The 20,647-nt window shown below is 40.1% G+C and overlaps 1 protein-coding gene across 1 annotated transcript in view; it reads right to left on the reverse strand.

Annotated features, from left to right (window-relative positions):
• Positions 1,088-20,647, reverse strand: part of LOC100511652 (glycerophosphodiester phosphodiesterase domain-containing protein 4) — an 89,899-nt gene continuing 70,339 nt past the window's right edge. The window contains 5 exon segments of the mRNA XM_021062557.1: positions 1,088-1,238; positions 2,029-2,111; positions 6,078-6,225; positions 14,207-14,361; positions 15,284-15,505. Of these exon segments, the coding sequence (XP_020918216.1) occupies positions 1,088-1,238; positions 2,029-2,111; positions 6,078-6,225; positions 14,207-14,361; positions 15,284-15,505 (759 nt within the window).

Genomic DNA, 20,647 nt, shown 5'->3' on the forward strand with positions numbered 1-20,647 from the left:
CACCACTATCCACAAGAAATTAAACTAATTCATAATTTTGTGACCGTACCATCTTTACTTAAGGATCCAAGAGCTATGAGAGGAAACTGTACCATGTACTGCACAGTCCTCTGACTCCTAACGGGTTTATCCTCTGATGTTGCACTGGCTTCCCAAACCAGTAACTCACTGTGTGATTACAGAATAAACTCTAGCTTCCCTTCTCCTTACTGGGCCTGTCTCAGTTTCTCAACCCCTGAGTTACTCTGATGCATATTAAGTTATTCTGCTATTCCATCCCTTTACACTGAAGTCTAAGCATATTGTTCTCTTGTTTGAAACTCATGTGCCATCACCTGATTGTTTATACGCAAAGCCTAGATCCTAGTTCAGGATTCCAAGACAGCTGCACTTGTCTCCCTCCACCTTCCAATCTCCATCACTCACAGCTGAAGCCCCATAAAGCACATTAAGCCCTGACGGGCATGGAAGCGTCTCTGTCCTGGCCTTCAGTGCCTGGTCTAAGGGTGTCAGCAGCTATGCCTTGCCTGCTTCCTCACTGCTCTCTGTGGGCCACCCTCTTTTCTCTTGGGTCACCCTCTATTGACAGCTTTCAGTTACTTCAGCCTCTCAAGAGTTCCTGGCACAAAGTGGGACTCAATAATTGGGTGATGAATGAATATATCAGCAAGTGAACGGAGTTCCCGTCGTGGCGCAGTGGAAATGAATCCAACTAGGAACCATGAGGTTGCAGGTTTGATCCCTGGCCTCGCTCAGTGGGTTAAGGATCCGGCATTGCCACGAGCCATGGTGTAGGTCGCAGACATGGCTCGGATCTGACATTGCTGCGGCTCTGGTGTAGGCTGGCGGCTGTAGCTCTGATTAGACCCCTAGCCTTGGAACCTCCATACGCTGTGGGTGAGGCCCTATGAAGACAAAAAAAAAAAAGTGAACAAAGAAATATCCATATTCGAAATCTTCCAAGGTGTCTCATGGCTTACACAATAAACTCCAACATAATGCCTGATGCCAAAAGCCCCCCAGAATCTGTGCCCAGCCTATCTGTACCAACCTCTTGCTGGTCCCCGCCAAGTGATTTCAGACTCCTTCAACTATTATCAGAAACATTAAGGAAGGCACTGTGTCCCGGAGGCAACGAGCAGGAATAAAGAAACATATGAGGGTGGGATAGGCCTCTGACTTTACCTGTGACAGTGCTGCTGCTTTTGAGTAATGTTTCTTTTTTGCTCTTTCTCCACCTGCAAGGAAGCAGACTACCTATGAGCCTCATAGACCTCTTCCAAAAAAAAAAGCCAATAATCCAAGCAATTATTTGCAATAATTCAGAAAAGAACATCATCCAGTCAAATACTCAATTAGGTAGAGGGTTTGTAGTTTCACCCTTTAAATGACACCTCCAATGAAGAAACGGTGGACATGAGGAGGCCTCAACTATCATGGTCTCTTCTAGCTAATTCTTCTACCAGATGTCCCCTCGCCCACCCTGTACCTTGCAATATTGTAGCATCTGCCTTGCAAGGATTCTCAAATGTCATTTTCTTGGACAGATTTTTTAAGATCTATGACCTGGAAAGGGCAATGATTTTCCCAGGGTCACCCAGCAGCCAAGGGCAAAGCCAGGACAAATATCGAGGCTTCCCAGATTGTGAACTTGCCCTGACACGGCACCCCGCTATGTGCAATTCTGTGGAAAGTGGGACAATTTGGAGGCACTTTGGTGAACAACCTTTGGTCCCTGTCCCCTCCTAGTTGATCCACACTGAATCTGTAGTCACAGGCTTTGGTTAAGCTTTAGTAAGAGTCCTTGTCCTTCATGTGGTCTCATGTTCAGTAGGTAGATGGTGTGTGAGGAGCTGCAGGCAGCATGAGAAGAGATGAGAGGTTCAGACGATACAACCCTGTCTCCCTGAGGATTTGCCATGCGGGATTATGGGGAAAATATACTTGTTTTTTCTCAAATTTCCATAAGAACCATTTATACTTTTATTTTAGGAAAAAAATCACTTAAAATTACAAATATATGCTTACCAATGAAAATAAAATATGGCAACAATAAAAACTGCAGAAACACAATCCATGAGAATCCATATGAACATGTAGAAATTTGGTGTCTGCAAAACAGAGAACAGAGTTAAAGGATGTATAGCTGGAAGGGATTTTTAGATCCTGTGGGCCAAATCCCTTGCTTGGCTGCCAGGGCTGGAGTGAGGGCAGCCCAGACAGAGGAAGCTTGATTGATGAAGTTGGTCTCCAGCACAGAGTATCTGCTGCAATTCTAGCAATCACCGCTTACAAGGGCAGAGGGCTCCACGAGGGATTAAACACATCTCACCCTTCATCTTCCTAGATCCCCAAGACAAAGGTCACATAGGAAATCTATTCTGGAGCCAAGATCTCAGCCCAAGCTTCTCGACTTCCAGTGCTCTATGTTTTCATGGCTTCCTAAACCTGGCTATGTATCCGGGTCTACATGAGCAGCTTTTAGCAATATAGGTTCCTGGGCCTCACTACAAACTCAGGAATTACAATTTTGACATTTTTAACAAGCTCCATGGGAACAAGCAACCAGCCAGTGAACCAGCATTTAGGAATCATTCTCCTAAACGTTCACACCTCACATAAGTATGGTGAAATTATAATTCTTGCCTAACATGCCTGAATCACCCATTTCACAGAGCTCCATATTTTAGCTTCTGTTGTATGAGTTTTCTAATTCCCTGGTTTGATCCTCCCTTTCCACCTTCATTGTCCTCCAATATTACTAGAGGTATGGGTATTGTCATTTTTTATTCTTTCTTATGCCACTTCTACCCTATCTCAAGGTCTTTCCTTGGACTGATTAAGAATGATAATAACACCAATGATCCTAATAATGATGAGAACAACAACTAACACTGCTAAGCATTTACAGGAGCTAAGGACATGTCCTAAGGACATGAAGGCTGTTTTCACAGCTAATCCTCGCTTCAGCTCTCCTAGGCTTAAGAAACTGCCACTAAACTGAGGCTCTAATCTCCTCTTGGAACCTGATTGACCAATGCCTTGGCCTGCTCCAGGATGCCCACCAGGTGAGCTGTATGGTCACCAAGAATCAGTAGTTCTTACCGTCCATGTGGCTTAGAATGGCTGTACCTGTGTTATAACTCCACAATGTAATTAAATATTACTTAGATCTATAAAATCTGAGTTTAAAAAGTATGGCAGTTTCAAGGAAACTAAGTGATACTTTGAAAAACCTGACAAGGACAGAAAAAGTCATTAAAAAATAAACTGCAATTGACTTAGGTGTGAGTGAAACACTAAGAGATGATGGGGTGGGAGAATTATAAAAATCTGGGCATATTCCTCATTTAGGTCATTTCTTCCATACCTTTAAGTACTTGTGCTTTAAGGAAACAAAACTTGGAAGTCATATCCGGCTCATTTGGAAATATACATACACAAAAGAATACAGAATTCAATTATCTGACACACCCTCAAAGGGAAAACCATGAGGCTATGTCAAAAGGTGAACAAATACTTTAAATTAAAATGTGTGAGATGCGATGTGACAGACTGTTTATTAAAATGACCACATTACTCCTTCTGAAACGCAGGTCTGTGTGCAGCGTGACCCTGCTGTTCTTTTCCAACAAAGGTAAAGTCTGTGTCTTCTCTGCTCCGCCTTCAATCTGGACTTGACCATGTAACTTCCTTTGGCCAATGGAACATTAGCAAACATCATAGTGGGAGAGCACTAAAAAGGCACATGCATTGGGGCTTGACTTCTCTTGCTGCTGGGAACCTGCTGCCACCAGGTGAACATGCTCAAGCTGCCCTCCCTGAGGATGAGTGACCAAATGAAGAGAGAACGCAATCATACCACCTAAGACCCTAGACATATGAACAAGGCCATCCTAGAGCACCTAGTCCAGCCAAGCTGGCTCAGACCAGAGAAACTACTCAGCTGTCAAAATAGAATGTGACAAACAAATATTTATCAGTTTTAAGCCCTTAAATATTAGGTAATAGACTGTATACTGTTTATTTCACAATTCCCCAGTTTAATTTTTTCAGATTAACAGACTACTAAACAGAATAGATTGTATTGGATAAATTTACTTCTATCGTAGTGTTTTTGTTCCTAATCTACAAATAAACAAACCAAGGCCCAGACAGGTGAACTAACATTTCCAAGTTCACACAGTAAGTGGCAGAGCCAGGATTTGAATCTTCATATTTTAACCCAGAGTGTGGACAGCTTAGGAAAGCCCTTGGGATATGGACCCCCCCTCTGAACAAAGTGACCTTGGGTCCCTTATAAAAGCCAAGGCCAGGGAGTTCCCACTGTGACACAGCAGGTTAGGGACACAGCATTATCCCTGCAGTGTCAAGGGTTTAATCCCTGGCCCAGTAGAGTGGGTAAAGGATCTGGTGTTGTCACAGCTGTGGCATAGGTCGAAGCTGTAGCTCCAATTCAATACCTGGTCCAGGAAATTCTATATGCCACAAGTGTGCCCAAAAAAAAGAAGGCTCAGGCCAGGTAGAGAAGGAAGTTTTTTACTTACTTCCTTTTACACTCTTTGAATTGTGAATCATACGAATCTATTATCAATTTAAACATTATCGATTCAAGAATTAAAATGAATAATTTTACTTAATAAAGATAAGTATATTTAATATATCCAAAGAGACAACTTTAAGACATTACTGATTTAGGGGGGTAGAATTATGGAGGGGTATGCTGCTTGTTAATTTATGCGTTTTTGTAATTACTGGATTTTATATAATGAAGTTCACTTCGCAATCAATTTTTTAAAAAACAAAATGTATACAGTACATACTTGAAGAGAGACAATATGGGGACAGACAAGTGGAGAGGCTTCACCTACGCCAAGAGACCTGCCGTCCAAGGTTTCCTTGAGGGGCATCTGCAAAGCTGCCCAAGCCACCAAGAAAGAAGGGGTGAGCAATATCACACTGCCACCAGAGGGCCTCAGTGCGGTACTGGCCCTGCGACTGTGCCCTTGGTCCTGATCCCCCTTCTCCTGTCCTGACCCTGACGAAGTCAGAAACAAGGGCCAGTGCGGCTGGGGGATGGAGAAGGCAACTGAAATATTTAGGCTTCTCATTTAGTTCCTTCGCCTAAAGCTTTAACTCTCAAGGCAGTTTAGAATCTGAGTTACTACCCTGGACTAGACACTTTGATGCTGAATTGAGGCCTTTTGGTGACTAAACTGTACTTTAAAAATTTATCTAAGAGGGACTAGAAAAGTTATGGGATATGAGTGCAATCTAACTCAGAGTCAGGGAAAGACCTAGGCTTAAGGAGCAATTTAAATAGTCAGTGGAGGGAAATTAAGCTGTTTTCTGTTGAAGGCTGTCAGTTCCACCCAGTCAGTCAACCTGCTCTACACTGATGAGAAAAATGGGCTCTGTAGCAGTTAGTGGTTAGCTGGGGCTCCCTTCACAGGTAATAAGTGACGGATTTAGCTGAAATTGTAACCCGGGTCCTCAGGTCCCCAAGCCTCTGGCCATAAGCAGTAGCAGGGCAGAGGGGGAAATCAAGCTAGCTGGCTGGACACTCGCTCTTCTTTTCAAAAGCCTTTTCTCAGGACACGACACACAGTTGTCACCTTGGGCTCGAGTACACCTGGTTTCTCTCCGTACCCCATGCCACTGTCATTGTTGCCACGCCTGCAGGGATGTGGGGCTGCACTGACACAACTCTGGAGGAAGACGTCATTCTGAATCTTGCATCATGTGATGATGTGCAAGGATCTTAACAGCTTCAAGCTTCCGATTCCCCATGGGGATACCAACTGCGGATACCTCAGAGGGTTAAATTACATAATGCATGAAGGGCACATTGTGAGGATTCAGTAAACAGCAATTACGACACCAATATTAATTTCTCCCTCAAAATCACAGAAGATCTGGGGGAGAGAAGGGAGAAAGCCACAGATCCGATATCACATTAGCCTCTGCTCTTAAGTGGCTCCCATGGAGACTGCACAGTGGGCAATGTAGGAGTGGGGTGTAGGACAGAGGCTCCTATTTTACCAGATGTGGAGGAATAATTTGGACAACCAGCTCACCATGAAGTAGTAAGGGTGATTGATCTTATTCAGGACCTGAATGTTGTCTGTGGTCACTGACTGAATCCTGGAGCACCAGGCCAGTGAGAAGAGCCAAGGTTCATTGATGATATACAGGTTGATACTGATGTTAGCTGCTTTATATTCTCTGTAAAGAAAAAGAATCCACAAGAGTTTAACTCAATCTCACCTTCATCATGTAAGAGGGAAATAGCCACCATAGTTGGGAAGGCTGTTGCTTAAATAACCAGCAGCAGCTGGTCCTAGGACAACTTGTAATATGACATGCAGAATGGAGTTACAGTGATATAAAGTACTAGACTTAACACCATTCTTCTGTTCCAACGGGAGTATTTTAGTGAACTGGCTGTACTAAGGGAGGAAGGAAGGGAGAGGTGAGAGTGTATGTGAGAGGGAGAAAGAGAGATGCAAAGAGAAGGGAAGGAAGGAAGGGAAGAAGGAAGGGAGGGAGGAAAGGAAGAAAGGAAGGTGGGGGAGGAAAGGTGGGAAAGGAGGAAAGGAGAGAGGAAGAAAGAAAGGAGGGAGGGAAGGAAGGAATGAAGGAAGTAAAGAAGGAAGGAAAAGAAAGAGAAGGAAAAAGAAAGAAAGAAAGAAGAAAAGAAGGCAGGAAAGAACAGAGGTAAGGAAAGAGAGAAGGAAGGAAGGGTAAGAGAAAGAGACAAAGGGAAGAGGGGAGAGAGGGAGGGAGGGAGAGGGGAGGAGGGGAAGAAGGAAGGGAGGGAGGAACAGAGGGAGGGAGAAAGAAAAGAAGAAGAAGGAAGAGAAAGGAAGGAAGGAGAGATGGAGGGAAAGAAAAAAGAGGAAGCCCTAACTGTATAATTTGCCAGTTTCCATGGTGTAAGTATTCCTACAAGAGCCAATTTTGAGCTACCACTGATAAAACAAATTTGCAAATTTCCTGAATATTTAATAATTTCACTCCCTTAAGTGATATGTGCCAGCAAAAGCACACTATTGTGTAGCAAATGTACTTACTTCCATCAGAGCACTTACTTATCTGCTTTCCTATCAGTCTTCTTTACTTGACTGTAAGCAAATTAAAAATAGAGAATGTGTCTTATTCAGTTATGTATATCCACTACCTAGTGTAATACCTGTATTCAGAAATAGTTAATTGAGAGATGGGGTTAAGATGGCAGAATAGAAAGAATGGAGCTCAACTTCTCCCCTAAAAACAACAAAATTACAACCAAATGCTCAGCAATCTTCAACAAAATCAACTGGAAACTTTCAAAAAGATATTCTACTCCAGAAGACAAAGAGGAGGTCATATCAAGAGGTAGGAGGGGCAATATAAGCAACCCCATACTGCCTGGGGTTGGGAAGCCCCACAGACTGGAAAGTTAACTGTATCACAGAGACTCACCTACAGGAATGAGAGTTTTGAGCCCCACGTCAAGTCCCCACACCTGGGGCTCTGGCATTGGGAGAAAGAATCCCTGGGAGTATCTGGCGTTGAAGGCCAGTGGGGCTTGTGCACAGGAGCTCCACAGGACTGGGGGAAACAGAGACCCCATTATTAAAAGGCACACACAGACTTTCACATGCACTGGCTCCCAGGGCAAAGCAAAGTCTCCATAGGAATCTGGGTCAGACCTGACTGCAGTTCTTGGAGGACCTCCTGGGAAAACAGGGGTAAATGTGACTTGTCAGGGAAGGGCACTGGAAACAAAGCTCTTGGAAATATTCATCAGCGTGCCTTCTCTGGAGGTAGCCATTTTGGGAAAATCTGGCCTCACCCGTCAGCACTGAGAAGCCCCAGGCCAAACAACAATCCAGGTGGGATCACAGCACCACCCATCAGTACACAGGCTGCCTAAAGACCCCCCAGGCACATAGCTGCCTCAAATCTACCCCAGAGATAAAGCCCCACCCACCAGAGGGATAGGAATCAGCTCCACCTACCAGTGGGTAGGCACTGGTCCCTCCCATCAGGAAGCCTACAGAAAGCCCCATACCAACTTCAGCCACAAGGGGAGCAGACACCAGAAGAAAGAGACGCTACAACTCTATTATCTGTAAAAAGGTCACCACACCAAAAACCTATAAAAATGAGAAGCAGAGAACTCTAACTCAGTGAGGGAGAAAGAAAAAACCCAGAAAAACAGCTAAGTGATATGGAGATTCTCAGCCTCCAGGAAAAAGACTTTATAGACTCTTGATGCTGAAGATGATGCAAGACACTGGAAATAAACTGGAGGCAAAGATGGATAACTTACAGGAAACACTAAGCAAAGAAGCCCAAGATATAAAACTTAAGCAAGAAGAGATGCAAAATACAATAACCGAAATAAAAAATTCACTAGAAGCAACCAACAGCAGAATACAGGAGGAAAAGAATGACAAAGCAAGCTGGAAGACAGATTAATGGAAATCACGATGCAGACAGAAAAGAGAAAAAAGACTGAAAACAAATGAAGAGAGTCTCAGAGAACTCTGGGTCAATGTTAAACACACCAACATCTGTGTTATAAGGGTGCCAGAAAGACAAGAGAGAGAGAAGGGGACGGAAAAAATATTCCAAGAGATAATAGCTGAAAACTTCCCTAACATGGGAAAGGAACCACTCACTCAAATCCAGGAAGCACAACGAGTACCACATAAAATAAACCCAAGGAGGACCACCCCAAGACACATATTAATCAAACTGACCAAAATCAAAGTCAAAGAGAAAATCTTGAAAGCAGCTAGGGAAAAGAAACAATTAACATATAAGGGAACCCTGATAAGGTTCTCAGCAGATTTTTCAGCAGAAAATCTGTGGGCCACAAGGGAGTGGCATGATATACTTAACATGATGAATGGAAAAATCCTCCAACCAAGATTACTCTACCCAGCAAGGATCTCATTCAGATTTGAAGGAGAAATCAAAACCTTCACAGATAAGCAAAAGTTGAGAGAATTCAGCAATACTAAACCAGCTTTACAAGAAATACTAAAGGAACTTCTCTAGGCAGAAAAGAAAAGGCCGCAACCTGAAACAAAAATACCACAAATGACAAGGCTCACCAGTAAAGGTATATATACAGTAAAGATATGAAATCACCTACACACAATTATGCCACCAAAATCAGAAATCATGAGAAGAGGAGGGTACAAATGCACTGGACACTGGAGATGCACCTGCAGTTAAGAGACCACAACTTAAAGCAATCTCCTATATATATAGACTCTTATATCAAAACTTCAGATAACTGCAAACCAAAAAACTACAACTGATACACAAACAAATAAGAAAAATCAACTCAAATACAACACTAAAGACAGTCATCAAACCACAAAGGAGAGAACAAGAGAAGAAGAGAAGAAAAAAGAGCAACAAAAATAAATCCAAAGCAATTCACAAAATAGCAAGAACAACAAACATATCAATAATTACCTTAAATGTGAATGGACTAAACGTCCCAACCAAAAGAGACAGACTGGCTGAATGGATACAAGAACAAGACCCATATCATGCTGTCTTCAAGAGACCCACTTCACTTCTAGAGACACATATAAATTGAAAATGAGAGATGGAAGAAAATATTCCACAAATGGGAATCAAAAGAAAACTGGAGTAACAATACTCATATCAGACAAAATAGACTTTAAAATGAAGAATATTTTAAGGGACAAGGAAGGTCACTACATAATGATCAAAGGATCAATCCAAGAAGATATAACAATTTTAAATGTCTACGCACCCAACCTAGGTTCACCACAATATATAAGGCAACTGGTAACAACCTTAAAAGGACCAATCAACAATGCAATCATAGTGGGGGACCCCACTTACAGCAACGGACAGATCAACCAGAAAGAAAATCAATAAGGAAACACAGGCCCTGAATGACGCATTAGACCAGATGGACTTAACAGATATTTATAGGACATTCCATCCAAAAGCAACAGAATACACATTCTTCTCAAGTGCACATGGAACATTCTCTAAGATTGATCACATCCTGGGCTACAAATCAAGGCTTGGTAACTTTGAGAAAATTGAAATCATATCAAGCATCTTTTCTGACCACAAAGCTATATGACTGGAAATCAACAACAAGAAAAAAAAACTGCAAAAAACACAAACACGTGGAGACTAAACAACATGCTACAAAACAACCAATGGATCACTGAAGAAATCAACGAGGAAATTAAAAATACCTAGAAGCAAATGGCAACAAAGATATGACCTCCAAAACCTATGGGATGCGGCAAAAGCCGTTCTAAGAGGAAGTTTATAGCAATACAAGCTCACCTCAGCAAACAATAAAAAGCTCACATAAACAACCTAACTTTACATCTAAAGTAGCTAGAGAGAGCAGAACAGACAACACTAAAGTTAATAGAAGGAAAGGAATCATAAAGATCAGAGCAGAAATCAATGAAATAGAAATGAAGAAAACCATAGAGAAGATCAATGAAACGAAAAGCTGGTTCTTGAAGACATCAACAAAATTGATAAACCCTTAGCCAGACTTACCAAGAAAAAAAGAGCAAGGACTCAAATCAATAAAATTAGAAATGAAAAAGGAGAAGTAACAACAGACATCACAGAAATACAAAGATCATAAGAGACTACCATATGCAACTATACGCCAATAAAATGGAAAACCTGGAAGAAATGGTTTTCTTAGAAAATACAATCTTCCAAGACTAAACCAAGATGAAACAGCTAAGATAAAAAGACCAATCACAAGTACTGAAATTGAAACTGTGATTTAAAAACTTCCAACAAACAAAAGTCCAGAACCAGATGGCTTCACAGGTGAATTCTATCAAACATTTAGAGAAGAACTAGCACCTATCCTTCGGAAACTATTCCAAAAAATCACAGAGGAAGGGACACTTCCAAATTCATTCTGTTAGGTCACCATCACCCTGATACAAAAACTAGACAAAGACAACACAAAAAAAGAAAATTATAGGCCAATTTCACTGATGAACATAGATGCAAAAATCCTCAACAAAATACTTGCAAACCACATCCAACAATATGTTACAAGAATTGTACGTCATGGTCAAGTGGGATTTATCCCAGGGATGCAAGGATTCTTCAATATCCACAAATCAAGCAGTCTGATACGCCACATTAACTGAAGAATAAAAACCATATGATCCTCTCAATAGATGCAGAAAAAGCCTTCAACAAAATCCAACACCCATTTCTGATTAAAAAACCCTTCAGAAAGTGGGCATAGAGAGAACCTACCTCAACATAATAAAGGCCATATGTGATAAACCCACAGCTAACACCATTCTCAATGGTGAAAAGCTGAAAGAATCCCCGCTGAGATCAGGAACAAGGCAAGGATGTCCGCTCTCGCCACTACTCTTCAACAGAGTTTTGGAAGTCCTAGCCACAGCAATCAGACAAACAAAAGAAATCAAAGGAATCCAAATTGGAAAGGAAGAAGTAAAACTATCACTGTTTGCAGATGACATGATACTATACCTAGAGAATCCTAAAGACTCTACCAGAAAACTGTTAGAGCTCATCCATGAATTTGGCAAAGTCGCAGGATACAAAATTAATACACAGAAATCGATGGCATTTCTATACACTTACAATGAAAGAGCAGAAAAGGAAATTAGGGAAGCAATCCCATTTATACCATCACATCCAAAAGAATAAAATACCTAGGAGTAAACCCACCTAAAGAGACAAAAGACCTGTACTCCGAAAACTGTAGGATACTGATGAAAGAAATCAAAGATGACACAAACAGATGGAAAGACATACCATGCTCTTGGATGGGAAGAGTCAGTATTATCACAATGACTCTACTACCCAAGGCAATCTACAGATTCAATGCAATCCCTATCAAATTACCAAGGGCATTCTTCACAGAACTCCAACAAAATATGTTAAAGTTTGTTTGGAAGCAAAAAAGACCCAGCAGAATAGCCAAAGACATCCTGAAAAAGAAAAATGGAGCTGGAGGAGTCAGGCTCCTGGACTTCAGGCTATACTACAGAACAACAGTCATCAAAACTGCATGGTACTGGCATAAAGACAGAACCATAGATCAGTGGCTCAGGATAGAAAGCCCAGAATTCAATCCATGCACCTACAGCCAACTCATCTATGACAAAGGAGGCAAGGATATACAATGGGGAAAAGACAGCCTGTTCAATAAGTAATGCTGGGAAAACTGGACAGCCACATGGAAAAGAATGAAATTTGAACACTCTCTAACACCATACACAAAAATCAACTCCAAATGGATTAAAGACCTAGATGTAAGACCAGACACTATAAAACTCTTAGGGGAAAACATAGACCAAACACTCTCTGACATAAACGACAGCAACATCTTCTCAGATCCACCTCTTAGAGTAACGACAGTAAAAACAAAAATAAACAAATGGGACCTAATCAAACTTAAAAGTTTCTGCACAGCAAAGGAAACTCTAAACAAAACGAAAAGACAATCCACAGAATGGGAGAAAATTTTGCAAGTGAATCAACTGATGCGGGATTAATCTCCAAAATTTAAATTCCTCCTACTGCTCATATATGAATTATCTCATTTAATTTTTTAACCATTCCATCAAATTAGTGTCATCTTATTTATAATGAGAGAATTTATTTTTAGAAACTTGTCCAAAGTCATATGTTTAGTTGGTAAGCCAGGGTTTCAAAAAGAGCCTGTGGTACCCAACCACAGAACTTGACACATAATAAAGCCTCAATAAGTGGAAGCTATTATAATTATTGTTCAACTGTTAATCTAAATTATGATGAGAGAAGGAAATCATCTGGAGCCATTTTCCCTTTGATAAAAAGTAAAAGGAGAGAGACATATACTCAAAATAGAAAGGTTGTTGGGGAAAGAGAAATACTCTGGGAAAAAGAGGTAAAACATGTAGAATTTTCTAATGCTAAAAGAAAAAAAGACATATTTTATGATCAACTTTTCCATGGCCAGAGAGGAGGGAAGAGTCAGAACACAAACAGAGGTGCATTCAATAGCCTAGCTCATGGACTGAAATAAAGAAAGGTATCAAGAGGAATTTTTACTAGCTCAAGATTTTGGAGATATGGATATATACATATCTATTTATCTGGAAAATATACACATGTTCAGACTGTCTTGGAAGTGGTTAGAATTATCTGAAAAAAAATTTTAAATCTAAGAGAAAGGTGATTTGGATTAAATTAAGCAGTGACTGATAAGAGTTAAATTTGAAAAAATTACCATTTTATTCCCAGGTGTTTTTAATTCTAAAAATCTGTTTCTAATTACATATTTATAAATGTAGCTGTTAAGAATTTTAGTTTCGGGAGTTCCCTGGTGGCTTAGAAGTTAAGGATTCAACTCTGTCACAGCTATGGCTCATGGTTCTATCCCTGGCCCAGAAATTTCTGCACACTGTGGGCATAGCCAAAAAAAGAAAAAAAAATGTAGCTTAAAAAGAATTTCAGTTTCATTTCATGTTTGCCTGTTTAAGGGTTTTTTGAATAATGATCTGAATGGCATCTCTAAGAAATTTGAGAGTTTTTGTTGTGATCAGTGGGTTAAGGACCCGATGTAGTCTCTCTAAGAATGCAGGTTCAATCCCTGGCCTTGTTCAGTGGGTTAATGATCCGTGTTGATGCAGGCTGCAGCATAGGTCACAGACGCAGCTCAGATCCAGTGTTTCCATGGCTGTGGTGTAGGCCTGCACCTGGAGCTCCAATTCGACCCCTATTCTGGGAACTTCCATATGCCACAAGCGCAGCCATTAAAAAAAAGAAAGAAAGAAATCTGGCTACCTGGATCACAAAGTTATTTATGAGGTAGTGCAATCCATCTGGTAATGGCAGAGGAAATCAACTTTTTGAGTAATAACTTTCAATCATTTTATATAAAAGCAAACATACCAGGCATACAAAAAGGTATGCTGAATGATGAAAGACTGGAGCATGAAGAAGAAGGGCCTAAAGAGTATGTTCCAGAGCAGGTAAGTGTTCATTAGCAGAGAAAGAAGGAAGGGCAAAAAGAGAAAAACAGGAGATTCCAAAAAGGTAGCCACACACTGAAATCCTGAGATGAAAGGGGATACCTAAGTAGCTTGGTTGGGATGCATATTTTGTGCAAATAAGGCATTACATGTTGAGAAAGATGTAGTCAAACACTTACCTCAATCCATTGTAGAACAACCTCTTGTAGTCAACATTTACCCTACTGATATTTTCTTTTGCAAGGTGTTCAACTGAGAACAACTGGCTCACTTGCTGAAAGCCAGGAGCTCTTTTCTTGACATACTGCCTATCAGTATGTGGCAACCAAAAAATCTGGGAGGAGAAACAGGAAGTCTTTCAGCAGATCATCATCTATCTAGGTACAAACAGCCCGAAGTAGAATGAGTAGAGCCCAATTCCAGCTTGCCTAACAGTCCATAGTAAGCAGAGACTCTAGCCCTTGGTGAGTCAATCTGGCCTAACATTGCCTAATAAACTCTTCCAACGGGGCTTCCATCGGGGTTCTTCTGGATCTAGGTTTTCCCAGTTAACCTCATGAGACCAAGAGTTCATTGCATGCTTACACTAGCCAAAGCGGATGAAGAGCTGGTAGGTGTGGATGAAAGATTGGAATCATAAACGACTGATGATGCTAAAAATGATTCTTGAGAGGGGTCATTTCTTGCCAACAGGGAATGCTATTATGACTCATCTGTGAAAATAGTTCTATTTGGAAAAGATTCATTTGTTTTACTCATAGCATTCTTCCATGTTCTGAGAATTTAAAACATTTGGAATGATTGACTGCCCAAATGCAGAGAGTAGCTTCTGAAAGACATGATGAACAAATCTCTTAAGTAGGACCTAGTTGTCCTTTCTATATAATTAACAAATGCTGGTCTTCAAAGCCTTAGTATTCTATACCCAGGCCCTTTTTAACAGCTCTATTTTGGTGATGGCACAGGTCACATTATACAGTCATGATACAATTCCCTTTTAACAGCATATTGACATTTCATTTGGTGGAGAATAGCGAACAGCTTCAATGTTTTTCCCCCACTGATATAAATTTCATTGGGTCATTCTTAGGTTGCCACAAGTAGCTGTATAAAGCAATCACCTCCATTTTTATAGGGAGCAAAATTATTTAAGGATCCGAGGAAGACCTACAAGGTAGATCAGTTTCAACTTCTATGCTCCTAGGACATGCTACTGACCTCCCAACCTCTACCATAAATACTCAGAGGACACATACCAGATGTTGCTCAATTCTAGAGTCAAGGATCACTCTTACTACGTGGCGTACGTATGAGCTTCTGTGAAAATGTTTTGGTGCAGGGCCATTAAGATCAAATATCACAAATTTTTTTTCCTTCTGTGCAAGTTGCAATAAATCAGTTAGTTTTGGAATCTTCTGATTTCCTGCTTTTTCTCTATCAGCCTCTGATAGGGGTTTCATGTGGTAAAATGGCTTGAACTAAAAATAAATACATCAGAGAAAATATTGTCTCCTATCAAAAACATTTTCAAATAAATTCTCCTGCTCTTTAGTCCCACACACCCAGCCCTAATTCCATGTTGGTCATTACCATTCAACCCACCCGTCTTTCTCAAATGCTGATCCTGAGATAAGAGTTGCCAAGGAGAGAAATTATATCTTCGTAGGTCATTATGGAATGTGGAAGGATTTATTCTATTATCATACAACCTATTATATATGTACTGAAGATCCTTCATGTTCTTGTCTTGAGCTTCCTTTTCAGCCTTTTTTCTATAACTCAAAGTAATTCAATCCCTTTTCAGTCTCACTGGCTTCCCACATTTTCTCCCAGTTCAAATGTTATCTCCTTCATGAAGCTTTCCTTAAATATTCCTGAATTAAAGATAGTTCCACGGTATTAAACCCCAATGACCCACTTTTATGCCTTTGTAATTATATGTTTCATTCTGCCTTCTGCAGTTATTTTTATATATCTTAAACCATATTCAAATTCTGGCTTCATGTATCTTGCTATGCAACATTGGTAAAACTATTTAAAATTTCAGAGCCTTCACTACCCTAATAAAATGGGGAATGGGAAAAGTAATCTATGTATTTCTCAGGATTATTATTATTATTATTAATTATTATTTGCTTTTTAGGGACATACTTGTGACATATGGAGGTTCCCAAGGTAGGGGTTGAATCAGAGCTGCAACCGCTGGCCTACACCACAGCCACAGCAATGCCAGATCCAAGCCGTGTCTGCAACCTGCACCATAGCTCACAACAATGCTAGATCCTTAACCCTGAGTGGGGCCAGGGTTCAAACCCAAATCCTCATGGATCCTAGTCGGGTTCATTAACCACTGAGCCACAAAGGGAACTCCCTCAGGATTATTTTGAAGGTCAAATATGATAAAATATTCCTGAAGTCTAGAAGCATGTCTGGTACATAGAGAAGTGCACAATTCACAAATGTTCCCTCTCTCTGCTGCTTCGAAGGAATGTAACTGTCTTTGTCAGAAACTGTCATTTCCTCACAATACACAGCATTCCTTCCATCTTATGCCTCAGTCTACACAAATGTTGGCCATGCTGAATTTAATAGATGGCTACTTTTAGATCATTTGTGGGTGAAGTCAGTGATAGAAGACTATTTATCAAGAGAAGGAAGCATAGCTACCTCACACTTTCTCAAGACTCCGATCATTTCCCTTTTCCCTACACAACTTCACTTTCATTCTCCTTCTAATCCTGTCTGTGGTCTTCTCCTTTCTTTAACCTCCTAAGCAAAGTGCCCTTTCTTACCTTTTTCTTAAGAAAACCAATCACACTGCCCAGCGTCCCATTCTATACCAGAAAACAGGTCCTAAGTGTGGGAGTGGACCATTGTCTACCTCTGAGTCGAGGTCTATAATTAAGGGTTTTCTTAATCCTTAAGAAAATAGAAATTTGCTTTAGAATACAAGATTTTGTTAGAGTCTACCCGATCTAGACCAAATGATCCAGTTAATTGTTAGACCTTATGTCGGGAAATTGTAAAAAAAAAAAAAAACAAAACAGGATGGAAAAGACCAAGCCTGGATTTAAATAACTCAGCCATGCGTAATTTTTTAAATGTCCCTGAATGGGCAAAAAGAATAGGAAATGCAAGGACATTTATCGATGAAGCCTTTCCTTAATGATTAAGTAAATGAAAATTCAAAACGGCAAAACTATAAATATTAATCAATAGGAGAACTTAAAACTAGATTTCAGTAATTTCTAAATAGTGTTATGGCCTTGATCTACCACCTGAAGTAAACTGAGCCTCTATTTTGTATACAAAATTGGAGGACTTAGAAAAATAAACTGGAAAGGGACGATACCAGTTTAGACCATCTCCAATAGAAGATTGAACATTTTCAAAACAGTACTAAAAGTCCTCGGTTCTCTATGCCTGTGCCTTGAGAAATTACAAGTGTCCTTGGGTAATCCAATGTATCACATTGGTTTAGAAGCAGGAAAACTATCCAAAATCTCCCAGTGATGCCACTTACAGGGAAACAACACCACTCGACAGTTATGAGAACTATCTGAAAACACAGATGAACGACGACACAGTTCTCTTGTTGATACAAGTGCCACCACCTTTACTATTAGTCTCACTATCAGAGAAAATCAGGTTGCCAGAGTGCTAGAACCAAGAAGTGGGAATTCGTAACAATCCTAAGCCCTTTTCCACGTCCTCACCTGTAACTGTCAGAAAACCATTCCTTTCTTCTCTACAGCACTTTCTTATAAATGCTATTGTTAGGAAGCGACTTTGTAAGAAGAAACACAAGAATAAACGTGCCATAGACAAATTATCATCAGGAGTCACAAAAAATTCTACTGCATTATCAAATTATGGCTATGGATGTTAGCAAACTGATTTTTAAAAACTATCAAATAGCTGTCCATGGTACCAGAACCTCTGAGGGGGAAAGAGGCGGAATAACTGGAGTCAAACCCATAAAGTTCAGACTGACTCTGTTGACACTGTTGCCTAAAATCCTCTTAATGGTGAAGTTAGAGAAGATCTAAGACAACTACAACAGATAATACAAGGATTAATTATCCCTTTTTAAAACATGCAAAAACAGTTTTACAGGTTTTTTAAAAACCCCAAAACTGAGGTGGTGGTCCTCCACCAACATTTGTGAGCTATTAACCAAGAGTTTCATCTCATTTTCTGGCACTGCCTAACCCAAATTTGTTCTCTTTGGTCTTATCTTTACTTTCTTTCATGTCCTATCTGATGAAGATAGTCAATACTGACTGCCTTCATCAGAGGAAAATCAACAACTTACCTAGAAAGTCATGTTTCAGGCATTTACTGAAGTCCCATCCTATTTTTTTAAACCAAGACCTTAAGGATATGTATCAACTCATCTTGAAATTCTAAGACTGGCTCTATAATTTTATTCACATAGCTTCCAGGGAGAAATCTTAACTCTACACAGTAACAGTTCCCAAGAACACAATCAGTGTTCAGCGAACTTATTCTGTGAAAGGCCATACACTAAATATTTTTTTTTTACTTTCTTAGACAGATAGTCTCTGTCACAATTATACAACTCTGCTATTATAATAAAAAAAAAACAGCCATAGACAATTAAGTGAATAAGTATGGCTGTGTTCCAATAAAACTCTGTTTATGGATACTGAATTCTGAATTTTATATAATTTTTACATGTCATGAAATAGTAACCCAAAGCCAAAGTTACAGCTCTCTCTAGGGCATGTGGGATACTAAAAATAAAGGGGTAAATATACACACTGCTTGTTCGCTTCTGAAGTAGCACTGAACTTTGAAATGCTATGGGGGGGGGAATAAATTTTTAATCTCTTCAGTTATCTGTGTTAAAAATAAATAATAAATAATGTATTACTAAATGCTAGAGCTCCCCACATAAACTGCTGTCCTAAAGGTAGAGCTCTGCAGTAAAACAGACATTAGAGCAAATAGTTTGGCAGATCATCATGCCAAGCAGAATGCTCTGATTAAAGTCCTTAGCTAAGAACCTCTTGTAAAGAAGAAAGATCAATCTACGGGATTCAAAAATTCCATTATTGGGAGTTCCCGTCGTGGCGCAGTGGTTAACGAATCCGACTAGGAACCATGAGGTTGCGGGTTCGGTCCCTGCCCTTGCTCAGTGGGTTAACGCTCCGGCGTTGCCGTGAGCTGTGGTGTAGGTTGCAGACGCGGCTCGGATCCCGTGTTGCTGTGGCTCTGGTGTAGCTGGTGGCTACAGCTCCGATTCGACCCCTAGCCTGGGAACCTCCATATGCCACAGGAGCGGCCCAAGAAATAACAACAACAACAACAAAAAAGACAAAAGACAAAAAAAAAAAAATAGCATATTTCCTAGGAAACAGCCTTCTAAGGATACTGATCTCATCAGCAGGCACTGAATAACTTGAAGTAATTATCAAAGATTTGTCTTCCACTTTGGCTGATATAATAAATAACACAGCCTGAGCCATCAGTGTACAATATATAACAGTTTAAATTCTTTAGCCTAAGTAGTTATGAAAAATAAAAAAGCCATAGATTTTCTTCTGACCAACCAGAGCCATTTAATACCTTGTGTTGTACCTCATTAAAGATAAATTGTGGCTTCATTGAGTGGGTAGTATCTATTAAATACAATTTAGAGGACTTCCATTAGACTTGATTTTGTAGCAGTAGATGCTACTTGAAATGCAGTATTTCAGGAATATTAATTTATCAATGCCTGATGAATATAGATGCAAAAATTCTCAACAAAATCTTAGCCAACCAAATCCAACAACATATCAAAAAAATTATACACCATGACCAGGTTGGGTTTATTCCAGGTTCACAAGGATGGTTCAACATATGCAAATCAATCAGCATCATACACCACATTAACAAAAAAAAAGTCCAAAATCATACGATCATCTCAATAGACGCAGAAAAAGCATTTGACAAAGTCCAACATCCATTCATGATCAAGACCCTCGCCAAAGTGGGTATAGAGGGAACATTCCTGAATATAATCAAAGCCATTTATGATAAACCCACAGCAAATATAATACTCAATGGGGAAAAACTGAAAGCCTTCTCACTCAAATCTGGAACAAGACAGGGATGCCCACTCTCACCACTGCTCTTCAACATCGTTTTGGAAGTCCTAGCCACAGCAATTCGACAAACAAAAGAAATAAAAGGCATCCATGTAGGAAGAGAAGAGATCAAACTGTCACTGTATGCAGATGACATGATACTATACATAGAAAACCCTAAGGACTCAACCCCAAAACTCCTTGAACTGATTAATAAATTCAGCAAAGTAGCAGGATATAAGAGTAACATTCAGAAGTCAGTTGCATTTCTGTATACCAGCAATGAAATATTAGAAAAGGAATACAAAAATACGATACCTTTTAAAATTGCACCTCACAAAATCAAATACCTCGGAATACACCTGACCAAGGAGGTAAAGGACCTATATGCCAAGAACTATAAAACTTTAATCAAAGAAATCAAGGAAGATGTAAAGAAATGGAAAGATGTTCCATGTTCCTGGATTGGGAAAATCAATATTGTAAAAATGGCCATCCTACCCAAAGCAGTCTACACATTCAATG

Source organism: Sus scrofa, chromosome 9, assembly GCF_000003025.6.
Source record: "Sus scrofa isolate TJ Tabasco breed Duroc chromosome 9, Sscrofa11.1, whole genome shotgun sequence".
Lineage (NCBI taxonomy): Eukaryota > Metazoa > Chordata > Mammalia > Artiodactyla > Suidae > Sus > Sus scrofa.